This window comes from Dendrobium catenatum, unplaced genomic scaffold (assembly GCF_001605985.2).
Source record: "Dendrobium catenatum unplaced genomic scaffold, ASM160598v2 fragScaff_scaffold_1483, whole genome shotgun sequence".
Taxonomy (NCBI): domain Eukaryota; kingdom Viridiplantae; phylum Streptophyta; class Magnoliopsida; order Asparagales; family Orchidaceae; genus Dendrobium; species Dendrobium catenatum.
In genome coordinates this window covers 2,011,319-2,024,867 of record NW_021319945.1, presented here as the reverse complement: position 1 = coordinate 2,024,867, position 13,549 = coordinate 2,011,319, and the positions used below count along the sequence as shown (strand labels likewise).

At 34.0% G+C, this 13,549-nt stretch overlaps 1 protein-coding gene across 2 annotated transcripts in view; it reads right to left on the bottom strand.

Moving 5' to 3' along the window:
* The window catches only part of LOC110115411 (protein transport protein SEC23), a 30,376-nt gene extending 20,267 nt beyond the window's left edge, over positions 1-10,109 (bottom strand). The window contains exons 1-10 of one of the 2 annotated variants that reach the window (XM_020848627.2): positions 9,781-10,109; positions 8,865-9,500; positions 8,572-8,787; positions 7,915-8,088; positions 6,261-6,422; positions 4,980-5,122; positions 3,117-3,192; positions 2,859-3,034; positions 2,670-2,751; positions 1,212-1,289 (exon numbers count right to left, since the gene is read on the bottom strand). In XM_020848627.2, the coding sequence (XP_020704286.1) occupies positions 1,212-1,289; positions 2,670-2,751; positions 2,859-3,034; positions 3,117-3,192; positions 4,980-5,122; positions 6,261-6,422; positions 7,915-8,088; positions 8,572-8,787; positions 8,865-9,374 (1,617 nt within the window). In that variant the 5' untranslated portion in view covers positions 9,375-9,500; positions 9,781-10,109. The remainder of the gene's footprint in view (positions 1-1,211; positions 1,290-2,669; positions 2,752-2,858; positions 3,035-3,116; positions 3,193-4,979; positions 5,123-6,260; positions 6,423-7,914; positions 8,089-8,571; positions 8,788-8,864; positions 9,501-9,780) is intronic. The other variant, XM_020848626.2, reaches the window with a different exon arrangement.
* Positions 10,110-13,549: the final 3,440 nt, after the last annotated feature.

The following is a 13,549-nucleotide window of genomic DNA, read 5'->3' as shown; positions in this document are numbered from 1 at the left end:
GCCTTTCATTTCCCTAAATCTAATAGGTTTAATTAATGCTTTTAGGGGATGTTTAGCTGCCTTCTTTTGCCTATAAAATGGAGATGTTTTGGCATGGAATAAGTAAAGTGATATAATGTCATTTTTGGGACAAAAACCTGAGAGGTTTTTCTTCTTTCTTGGAAAAGCTTGCGAGCTTGTTTCATTCCTCCTTTCTCCTAGGAAAGCTTGCAAGCTTGTCCTCCTATCTTCGTCTTGGCTTCTAATCCCCTTCTTCTCTACGCAAGAATCCACTCCACTTGTATCTTTCTTCTCTCAATGGATGAATGCAACTTTAGGAGTTTATGTTTTGAAAGTTTGTTTGAGTCATTTGTAAGCGTCAAAGGTTTGTAAGTCTTTATATTAAAGTGAAGTTATTTTTAGTTCAATTGTCACATTTTGTGTTTTTTGGTAGTTTCTATTATCCTAGGAAGAGTAGTCTTTTGTTAGCAAAAATTTGGGGCCCTGCATCATTCACTATGCATAAATTTTCATCTATATTCATGGCATAGAAATATGTAATAAGTTCATTAAGCTTCTAGATTCCAAACATAACATGATCAACAATTGAGCCATGAAGTGCATCAAAGAAAACAATACATCCTACATACCATCACTAAAAAAAGATCTCCAACAAAAGTAGGGTGGTCGAATGTGCAGAGCGAAACAAAAGCCATTAAAGAGATGATTGTAACGACACTATAAGCATATAGCTTTCCTGCTCTCCCATAATTATTTAAATAATTAATAGAGGATAAAGGAATATGAAAAGGAAAATATATGAAACATGAAAAATAATTAGTCCTTTAATCTGTGTGACATTTGCTAAAAGCATCATAACGGGAATGATGAACTTATATTTATAATTTCATCATAAAAAATAAAAAAAAGTTTAGAATCCAAATTAAGAGTTAAGTCAGTGTCCAGCATGATGCATTTAACGTTCTAAAAAGCACATTCCTGGAAGAATTTGATCAACATAATGCACAAATGATCCACACGAACAAGATTTAAGTTATTATTTAGTGAAGGCTGAAACAACAACTAAAGTAGGTGCTATTTCAATCAGCAATCATATCCAATTACAGAATACAGAATATTAAAAAATTATCTAAAGACAAATAGAAAAGCAAGGCTATAATCACAATACAGACAGAAGACTTTCTAATGCAAAATCACAAACAGTGACCTACCTCTGTTTCCATTTTAAAAGAAACAAGCCGTGCCATGACTGCTGCAGCCGTTTCTTGATCAAATCCAGCAACTAAATCCTACAGTAATATTCAGTTTTTCAGGAAAATGCATGAGATTGCACGTTTATTTCCGAGCAAAGGAAAAATATTAAAGACATAAAAAACAATAACCAATTTTCATATCAATAGACATAGGACAGTCAAATTCAATGTCGTTCAGAACAACATTTTGAAAAGCTAAGTCTCAAACATGAAATATATGTGCAACGTAGTGAAATCAATTTCTACCATAAAACATGTTGTTTATAATAACAGCTTGTAGTACTATAGAAATGAAAACTGTATTGGACCACAGGGAACTACTTCTATAAAAGTCTTATGTTTTTTAAATAAAATGCAACTTAACATATGATGAATTGTGTATGTACCATCATTCCTCTTAATTGAAAGATCAAGGAAGCCAATGATAGCTTATGCACCCATAATCACAAAAGGGCTTACGATCGAGAGAGGTAACAAATCATATGGTTCGTTCGTGTCTTCGTCTTTGAGACCTGTTACCTCTATCTCTTCCTCTTATAGATATGCTCCCAACATGATATATTTCCCTTAGAAAGTGTTACATTTGTTGCCGGATATACTCCAACACGAATACTTCTTCGAGACTTCTTATATTTGTCTACATCTTTTAGGTGTGCTCCCAACATGAAAGTTTTTCCAACTTTTCCATAATAGAAGAAAGCATTTCAAATTTTTTTTTCTTGAGTAACATTATAACTTTTCATAGTAAAGCTCCCTAAGATGAATGATGTAAGATAGTAATGGATTGTTTATCATGTCATAATAGCTTACTTAAATTAGCAATACATTTCTTTATTTGGTAGTTATTATTTGTGATTATTTTATTTTTTATGGGAAATATGAACAATTGTTAGTTTAGGATAATTTGAATTAGCTGCATCTGGTAGGATCTCCCATTAAAATAGAGGCCCGAGGGTCATAAAATAATCAAATTATGGGCATATGATTATTGAATAAAAATGATACTTTATATGGCTTTCGCCTCCTAGGCTGTGTCTTGTTTCTCTTCCCCTAAGGATGTGTTTTAGGCTTCTTGTCCCCCCTTCTTTCTTCTACAACTATTGAAGCCTTCCGCAATCTTCTACATCTCTAACTCTGTATCACATGTTAGGACATAATGCTAACCAAATGTTTCATAGTGTAATTGCATTCAAGCTATTGAAAGCTATCCAAACCACTCTTGTTTAAAGAAACACATTTTGTAAAATTCCCAGGAATCACATGTGCTATGAAAATTATATAAACTGCAGGTATTCATCTTATCCAAGGGAATTTATTGGGTTCGTCATGAAGTATTTATATACAAACGAGTATGTTGCCATTATTCTTCTGCAACACAACCTAGTCAAGAACTGTTATCTGAAAACACAAACATGCCTGAATGCTGCCAGATCCGGCAGCCCATCTTCTTGAGAGAGTTGTAGCACGCAACCTCATATGACCATCATTATGCTGGTAACTGCAGCAGCATGAATGCAGTCTGTCAGATATTGGCTTTGGTCCAAAGCAATATACAGTTTCAAAAGTAAATAAATAAATGGCACTTTTGCAATAAGGTAAACATACTAAGTTAAGAACTGGAAGTAGAATTGGCTGTTTGTAGATTGCCCAACTGCATCAGGCCCATCTTTCCTAGCTATGTCAAATACTATACATAAAGATGTCTTTTTGTCAAGGCCACACATTTTCCAGGCACTTGTGTTTCCCTGACCGACAACTGTTTCAGAGCATAAAGGACCTTTCTGTGTAAAGCAAAAAAGCAGAGGTAAGTGCCAAAAGATAAACGGATAAATGTTTTACAAGCTAACTTATCTGTCAACTTACTTTATCAAGTGAAGCACAGGGACCAATAATGCCTTGAACTTTTACTTCTTTAGAACAATTAACTTCAAAAACACCACTGCAGACATGTTAAAATCCACCGATAACTTATTTCTCATGATAAACAATAAGAAGAGAAATGTTTCTTGGCACCAAGAAGGGTACCAGGTAACTGACTGGTGGCAGGAACAGACTCATTGCTCCCTTGGCAAGGGTACACTGCTTAGAAGCGGACCCACATTTTCCAGAAAATGTGCCTACAGCCTCCAATAGTTCAAAGCCAAGGGAGCACAGAGCATTAAACCATGTTCTAAGTGCCAAGCATCGGCTCTCTAAGATAATTCGTAATACCAAGTAAGGCAACCATTAGGTTTGAAATTTTCTGAACATCAAATGGAACACTAGCATGAATATTGTAATGTTACGACGTAACCCAGCATCTAAGTCAAGGACACTTCATCAAATTAAATTAACATAAAACAAAATTCAGGAAAGAAATGGGATTCATTATGTCCTCTAATTAGAAAGAGAGAGGAGGTGTGTGTATTGCATTTCAATTTCTTATCCAAAAAAATCACCATAACCAATACCATAATCCAAAACTATCTTATGAATCATCCTTAGCCATTCATTCTTATTGCTAAATGAGGGGGTAACCAGATTTCGCACTTTCTACTCATGTTATTTTTTTACCATACATTTTTTCAACATAGTTCTTCAAACAAAGTTGATCTAACCACCATATCGGTACACCTTTTGTCCTCCGCTATTCATCCACAAATCACCAAAGGCTTTGTTTGGTAATGTTGTGTTGGTTCATAAGTTGAGCCATTGAATGTAAAATAAGGTTAGTTTTCTATCAATAAGATGTAAAAACTAGTCTACATGGTGTTTCCCCTATAATGAAATCGTAAAGAGGCTTGCACATTTCCCATACATATCAAATTTATTAGATGTTTAACTTTTGAAAAGAAAAGCATTACCTAATTTTATTTAGTTATTGTCTTATCTAAAAATCTCTAGGTAGTGTCTTATCTAAATATCTAATCCGACTTTTTAAAATTTAATACGGAACCTAATCTCGTTAAAACTTTGGCTATCAATAAAAAGACACTGCCGGGGCATGGATTTTCGTTGAACTCAATTCCAAGGTGCATAAAAAATTCTCCAAGAGAAGGGACATTATACACTAAGATTGAATAATTGAATTTGAAAGCATTCTCAAATGTTAATTATGTTGGCTCGATTGAAGATAGGAATTTAACTTTTAGATAGTGAATTTTTATTTGAGGCAACTTGATCACCAAAAAATAGAAAACAAATTGCTGTTGCTAAAAACAGAATTATGGCCCATTGTGCATGTAGAATAATGCGAGTAAAAACTCTTATAGGGGAGTTTAATTTTCCAACTACACATCCTCTACTTTGATAGGGATACATTCTATATTGTTAGGAATCCTATGTTCTATAAAAGAACCATAAATATTGATATTGTTTGTCATTTCAATCAATAGGTTGAACTATAAAAAATATTCTCTCCTTGTATAACTAGTTCAAATCAAGAGGCTGATAATTTTACAAAAACTTGGTCTCCTACCTTCTTCACGATTGTGAAATACGCTGAAACTGACTAATATATATGCTCCAAAGTAAAAGCAATTATTAGCTTAGAAAATGTCAAGCTAGAAAATTACTCTATATTTAATTAGTGGTGTATATTTCTTTAGTTGCACCTTCGTATTGATTCACTTACTATATGACAGGGCCTCCATTGAATAAGATATATAAAAATGGTTCCCCTCTAACAATGTCATTTTCCATATAAGAAACCAAATAAAAATATAAACTATAAAGATAAATTCTTACTTGAATGATAAGCCAAGATCATAGTCATTTGCCTGAAAAATCCGCTTTAGCGAATCTTTAAAAACCGAATGACCAAAACTCTCTGCAAGCACAACAATTCCACCACTTCTTTCAACTGCAACTTTCAGTTCTGCAACCCCAACCTGGGAAATAAAGCACAGCCATCACATCTCATGATTTAATGGTCTATACCAACCAAAAAAAAGGTACATATGAGCTTGCTGAAATTGCAGGTGGAAAAAATATTACAAAAGCTTGTAGGACTCCTTAGACAAACTGGTAATGAAGCAAATTCAACACTTCAATTTAAATCATGCCCATCAGGCCTGAACTGGCACGATCAGGTCTACACTATAGACTGAAATATAAGAAATTGAAATTCATGAATCTTGGTGAATGGTATTCTCCCAGCATGTTACAGCAGCATGACAAATAGGCTGTAATAGGAGGGAACCCTTTTTTTTTAACTTGGGGGTACACCTTGGATTTTAGTCTGTTCCATGGATTTAAATTTCTTTTCAGCGGTCACATGGTAGTTAAAAAATTAAAATATGTCAGATTTCCAACAAAAATGACCATTCTATGTTTCCCCCTAGATTGGCATATATCGTGTATGAAAACAAGCAACTATGGTTTGTTAGATATCTCATCCTTCCCTTGATGTTTCTATTACCCAAAATGTAATAAGAACCGCAATCATAACCTCATAGACAGCTTGGGAAATTGAGTATGATGGGGCCAAAACAGAAAATTCATATGAAATTAATAAAGAAACCTACTAAAAAAATGGTCAACCTAAAACCTCCCATCCACTCACCACATGCAAAGAAAAGACAAAAAAAAAAGACTAATGAGTTTTCATCTGAATCAATTTGCTCTGTATTTTTAGTTTTAATCAAAGATAATGAATAATTAAAGATTAAGAGTCTGCGAGTTGCAAACTTATTTGTGTTGCATGATCTTTTGCAGATCATAATAGATACACGCTAGAAATACTAGGCCCAAGACATCATACATCCACCCAACATTACCTCTTATTAAAATAAAAATTGGTATCATTTAGTTGATATTCAGCGAAGAGAGCTTTCCTATTATGGTAGAGTAAAATGCTGATAAGCAAATGGATGCAAGAAGATAATCGACTTAGAAAACAACATGCTAATCTTAAGTTCATATGGAGAGGCATAGCAATTAAATAAAACTTGAACAAAATGGAGCAAAGCAAATTACACAATTAATAAATTGAAGCCAACAATGGAAAATTTTTATCAAATTATAGACCTGATCAAGTGCACAAGCAAACAAATCCAGCACATGTCCTTGATGAACAAGTTGCTTTGAAAGCCCCTCGAAGAACTTTGCAGCTTTGCTGTAAAGCGGAGCACTACCTTTGTCTAAGTCCTTGTGAGAACGAATTGGCTCCGATAAATTCTTTGAAACAATCTACAAAAAAAAAAAACATCAAAATAAATCCTTAAACTCTAAAGAGCTTCCAGAAGTAAAAAATAAAGAAACATGAAATTTTCATAAAATACACTACTTCAGCCCTTCATAAAGCAAGAGATAAAGATAAGATTCAGTTGCACCTACACGACCAAGGAGATTGAAACTGATATAGTAAGGAAAGGAAAAGGATATGGCAGAAAAACAGTAAAATGATAACTATTAGCATTAAACAAATAACAAGGACTTCCAATAAATCCATGGCACAAGCCTAAGAAAACTAAAATAACATATACTTCCAATACAGCTCTACCACAAGCATAAGAAAACCTCCATTGTGTTTTCATATACAAATAGAACGTAAAGATCAAGCAAAAAAACAAAGTACAGTAAGCATGTTCCCTTTTTCAATTTGAAAGATATGCAAATGTGCCATATACATGAAATCGACTTTTAGAGAACATTGCCATTCAAGCATTTAACAGTTAATCCAAATAAAACTTGGCTTGTTTGAGAAGTTGAACTTATTCTTCCAAAAAATTTGTAATTTCCACATATGAATTCCGAAGTAAGAATTCTGATCACTACTTCAGTAAACTGATCACTATCAAACATAAAAGTCTTCTGAACCAAGTAAATGGTTTCAGCAGAATTTCAAACATCCATAAATATTATATGAGTAGTCTCAGAAATTAATCTCACAATTTAACATGAAGCGGGGTGCACAAGCTATTCGAATCTCTTTAGTGTTTGGCAAACAGAATGAAAAAGAAAAAAGTAGTGCACATACTTGAATTGAAGTGACCAACTAAGAACTAGGTAGTAATGTAGACTTTCTTACAACCAGTGCACTAGAATCGACCTTAAAGGTATTTCATAAATAAAGGATATAGAACCCGCCCATGAGTTCAAATATAGATAACTGTACTAATTCTGTTGAATGTAAATCCAACTATGATGGAAAAATGACAATATATAACACCTAAAACAATTGGAACTAACAGCAGCATAAGATTCTCAACATACACAACAATCTGGCTGAAAAGAAGTGCGGAAGTGAAACAAAACAGCAAATGTATCATTGGTGAAGTTTACACATAACCAAACATTTCCTGATGAATTCCACCAAATATAGAAAAATAGTAGTTAAGTCAAATTATGCTAAAAAACAAGGCCTATTCTATAATACAATACGAGAAGTTCTGGACGAGTTAAAGGTACTCTTGTCACTTCATTGTAACCTAATGAATGAAATTGCAACAAACATCACCCCTATTTACCAAACCATTAAGATTTGCATAGCAGGGAAACAAGCTAGTATGCCATATTATCAGATATGGTACATGAAACGCACATAATCTTCGTAAAGTTCTAGGGTGAGTGACACCAAATAGTTCACAAAATATCCTATGGCCTCCTTTATCATAAAGACGGCAAGAAGACAAAATCTGATATTCCCTCACAAAATTACATAGACGCTCAGTAAACTTACCATACCAGGCCCCTCTGTTGATGGACCACCAACAAAAGCCATAATTCTTGCACCAGAACCGGGGACACAAACCCCTAATAAACTTGCCGCTGCACTTAAGGCTGTACTTGTACACCTTGATGCCCGTTGGTCTGCTGGAACTGGCCAAGGATCTCTTTGAAGCTCCTCCAAAACCTAAATGTTGCACGTGAATTCAAATTAAAAAAGTAACAATATCTAGTCAAGTAAAGGAAAATCAGAGTAAACTAAAATGCAATCAAGTAAGATAGCGAGTAATAGTGAATGACAGGGTGCATATATTTTAAAACCATCAACAAGGACTATCAGCAAGGAGACAGCTAACGAAACAAATTAAGTAGCTGCCTTTAATGATTATAAAGTAAAAGTTAATGATGTTCAAGGTAGACACTAGTTGCAATACGCTAATCATTTTTGCAGCTTAGTTTACTAATATAAATGATACAACTATGCAAGGATCAATAATTTTTTTCCTAGCTTAGAATTAAATGAAATTAAGAGGGTTTCATTTCACATCACTAAGGTATCTGGACGGGAAGCCATACATGTAGAACATGAAACCTGAGCATGAAACATAAATTGTGTGCATTTTAAATGCCATTGCTCATAAATGAAAATCAAAATAACTCAATACTCAACTGAATTAAGTACAAATTCACACTCTGAAGCAGGCAAAAGGAACCTTGCAATGCTCGCAGCTGAGAGTCCATCTCTAGCACCAGCAATCACTCCCACTGCTGGCTTTGGCTTACCTGAAAAGAAATTCATCTGATCTAAAATTTGATCCTTAGTCACCTCCTTCAATCCCTTAAATATGTATGACTTTGGCATTTGCCCAAACCCCAACTCATGAACCTGCATGACAATCATATTCATATCAATGCAACAAATGGAACCGATAAACACTTCAAAAAGAGATTAGTGTGTCAAACCTGGACATAGTTTCCAAAGGTTATAAGACCAACAAGGGATTTCTCTGGCAGCAACTCAATAGCTTGTGCAAGAGCAGATTTCAAGTATCCAAGCTCCTCCTCAAGCATACAAGTGTCAACCACAAACAAAAAAACTGGAGGCACCACAGGACCTGCATCATGGACGGACTCATACTCGATTGTTGTGTACTGTGCGAAAAGCTCAGCTGGAAGATTGTCCTCAGATATGGATGCATAGTGTTGAGGAAAATGATTTCTCTGGAAGCAAAACGGGCATATCCAAATTTTGGCAGCGTAGTCAACAATGGAGAAGGGGTTGAGAATGGAACGGCAGATACGGCAACGGAGAGCAGCGTATGGAAGTACAGGAACATTTGGGATGGGTTTCAGCGGTGTATAAATGGCAGCTGCGGGTATGACACAGTTCATGGCCTCTTGCTTAGTACCAGGAAAAACATTCCAAGTCATTCTCACACCATCCTGTGTCTCAAGATCAACGAATTCTGTCATCTTTCCCCCAAAAAAAAAACTTAGCCTCTACCCTGGGTGTCAGTTTTCTCAACTTTAACTATTCCAGAAGCATATGCCTCTGATGATAACCAAAAAAAGGCCTGAAACATTCAATGCAATTCGACCCTGATTAAAACCATTCGAAATGAATATAGTTCGTTCGATCTAAATCCATTAATACTTAATTTTTTTAGAGAGTATATGGACAATTTAAACAAAAAAGCAAAAACCATCTCAAGAAAAGAACAAGCTTTCAAGAATTGCACTAGAAGTGTAAAGAACAAAAAATTCATTTTTTTCCAATTTTTCCAATATAAAATTGGAAACGAACTTCGATCAAATCAATCTAATTCCAACTCATCGCTGTTACAACATCAGTAAAGAAAACATTTACGAAGGGGCCTACCTTCTCCGAAATATGTCGACTAAATTTCTCTGAGCAATACGAAAACCTAATGACAGCGGTCGCGTCCGATGAAACAAAACACAGTGATCTATGATATTAGGAATACTGATTGGAGTTCTTTCCTCCGTTGCCCAAAAAGCCGGCATAAAAAATGAGATAAACAGCCTAATGGCGCCCTCGTTTCGACCACGAGGATGCGCCAACGCACAAAAACCTAGCTTTGGGATCGCCCGAGAGCTTTTGGGATCACTTATGATACTGCCGGCTCTGGCCTTTTCCTTCGGTTTATGAATCCAACATAAGGCAGGGTAAATAGAATTTTACGCTTGGCTATGGTCGATTAGCATTTAGCTGCCATTACAGAAACAGTTTTTACCCTTTAGGCCTCGTTTGGTTCCACCGACTTTTTTTCGGTTTTAAACGGAGGTGTAAGAACGAAGAGCAGATTTTTTAGGCTTTGTTTGTTTGAGCATTTTTTTTGTCTTTTCCGTTTTTAGAAACCGATGAATTTTTTGTTTGTGTTGTTTGGTTTGTCAAATCATATTCCCAATAACTCATTTTTTTTCATTTTTCTGCAGTTTTGAGAAAGCTTTTTATATATGCTTCTCCATTACAAAACTACATTTTCTGAACTAATGTTTTTTAAAACTGACTTTTACAAAAGCACCAAAAAAAACAAACGAAGCATTATTCTTCTCAAAACGGCAAAAATAGGACGGTGTGGCAAACGGTAGTTTTAAAACGTCGCGTAAACAAACAGTTAAATGATAAGTTTTTCATCGATCCAAACTGAAAATGGAGAAATTACGGTAAATCAAACGGGCCCTTATTTTCAAAGAATATCGCGTGCCCTCCAAACGGAATTTTTATTAGTTCCGGTGTCGTGACTTAAGCTATAGCGACGACAGTAAAATGTTGGCACATGCTTTATTCTTTATCGTACTGCCCGACGATCCGATCCGGACCAGATCCGAGATTGTTATGTATTGACTCATTTGTGCAGACCGGGGTATTACTAGGTATTGCTCGATATTACTTGACAATAATGAGAAATATCATTCTGTCAAGACCAATACCGAGCAATACCTAGCAAAACCAGGTTATTGCTAGGTATTGGTCTTGATATAATGGTATTTATCGTTATTGTCAAACAGTACTTAGCAATACCTAGCATTACGAAGCAATACTCGAACATAGCAATACCGGATTCCAATCCGGGTCGGGTTGTCGGACCGCGCGATAAAAAGTAAGAGCACGTGGTGACATGTTATTGGCCTTCGGATGTAGAGCTATGTCCGATGTCCGGACCTAATAATTGTTCAAATGGAATTTTTATTAGGTCCGGACACCGGCAATAACGAGAAATAAGTATTTGAAATGTTACATGAATTTGAAATGGTATATATATATATATATATATAATTCGAGTAAATTCATTATTGAATTAAACTAAGATTTGTTTGGAATGGTTGTAATATTTTATAAAATTAATTATAAAATTATTATGAGAAAAATAATTTAATTATTCTAATTATAAAATTCAGATTTTCATCACAAATTTTTTTAATAAATAGTGACAAAATAATAAAAAAAATAACATTCATATAAAATTGTAGTAAGTAGACCTATAGTCAACATTAATCATTATGAAATTGAAGTAATTTCAAATTTTGTTTAAGTTAATTAAAAGTCAATAAATTATGAATTGAGTTATAAAAATAATAAGTATGATATACTCGTATGAATTGAGTAAATCAAATCTTGTCATCAATATAAGCTATGCTCATCAAGTCATCATACACTATTAACTCACATTAAGTCATAAAAAAACATTCTATCAATTTCTCACATGAGACTCAAAGCTTTAAGTGGCCAAAAGAAAAGGTTTAGTCTTTGTTTGGGACTGTTTTTTTATTGCTTCTTAAAACAGCTTTCAAGCACAAAAATTTTAACTTTTGTACTAAAAAGCTGTTTTAAGAAGCAGTATGAAAGTCGTCTCAATCGAAGCCTTAATCACCCAAAAACTAGGTAATGAAAGTCATGAAGTTCTCTAAAACTATTTCGTCACTTAGAGTGAACTCAACTTGATAACTTTCTCTTAAAGTTGTTATCCATCTTGCTTAGGTAATTCATTATTAAACTAGCCGTTGAACTCTCCAAAAATTTTATCTAAGGAAGTTCTTCTCAAATAACCTCATTTTCAAGAACTCATCAAGATTTGACTAAGTATTTGAAAAACAATTAACCGCAAGATTAAAATATTTTACGGCAAGTATTATGAATTTGTTTGGGATGATAGCAACTTTTTTAATGGTTGTTGTAAAACTGTAACGGAGAAAGCAATTGTTTTCAAATATGTTGTAAAAAGTTGCTTTCTAGTATAAAAAGTTTTTTAAAGTTGCCAAAAAGAACTACAATTATGATCTTGAAAACAAAATACTAAAAAAATTATCTCAAACAGACTTGAAGTCATGTTATATAATTTTACTTATTTCACTTAAATGTGATTATTCATATAGCACTAAATTTAAACCTAAACTTATAAATATGAGATTAAAGAAAGAACTAATACATTATAATTGAATTAAGTCACATCAAATTATACTCTCTAATAAAGATATAATAAAATCCTAAAAACTTCCTAGTTTAATTTTCTCTTTCTTTCTCGCCTCTCTCTAATATATATACTCTAATGAGATTTTGATATTGCCAACAAATATATTTTGACCTAACATCATTTTATATTTGTGTGCACAAGAAACTAAGTTATGGAGCATCATAATGAAAGGGTTAGAGATCTAAAACTGGAACAACAAGATTTTGTCATAAGCGGGCAATTGGATTAAAGTGAGGTTTGCTCTCAAACAAGTTCAGATAACCACAAATTAAATCGAGATTCCTTTTAAAGGGTGATTATTTTATCATCTAATTCGAATGAAATAGTCAAGTTTTATAGCACTCAACTCATCATTAAGTGGGGCTTGTTGAGATGATTTTCACTTATTTCACAAGGAAATGTTGCCTCCTATTTTAAATTCAAGAAATAATTCATCACTTATTCGTCTACGCTCAGAAACAACTAACTAATTTGCCGAATCTTTTCATATGAGGCTAAAGTAGTCTTCTAGTTTTTTTTTGGTCTTATTTCAATGCCAAAATCAGTAAGAGACTTGAAACCAATAATAGCCCAAGTAGTTGCAGCTCTCCTTTCAAATATGTGTTTAGTTTATAGCAATAAAAAATGTTGGTCAAGTTGCAAGAGCTCGCTAATAATCATATCAATACAACACTACTAATAAATTAGACTTTCGCAGCGCTTTTTTCCCCCTAAAATCTCATATGTAATACTTCCTCATCTTGGTCAAATAGTTATGGTTGAGTGGGAAACTTGCAACGACTTCCCTGAGACAAATATATTTGGCCAAGGAATGACTAAAAAAAGCTTATAAAGGAGACGCGACAACAACATCATAAACCCAAAAAAATCAAAATCATGACTATCGTTTTAAGAGCCGAGATTAGACAATGGAATTTTGATATTGCAGAATGAGAAATTTCACCACCGTCTTGCAAATATTCAATCATCACTCCCATCTACATCTCCCTTATTAAAATCGTATATTTAATATGTAAATGGGGAGGTCAATATATGACACAACTTGAAAATCCAAAAATTTTAGGTTAGGGTCGACCAATTTAACAAATGGATCTGGTTCGAGTTTAATTTTTTAACCCGATTGAGTATTGGTAGGGTTCGAGTTAACCCGTG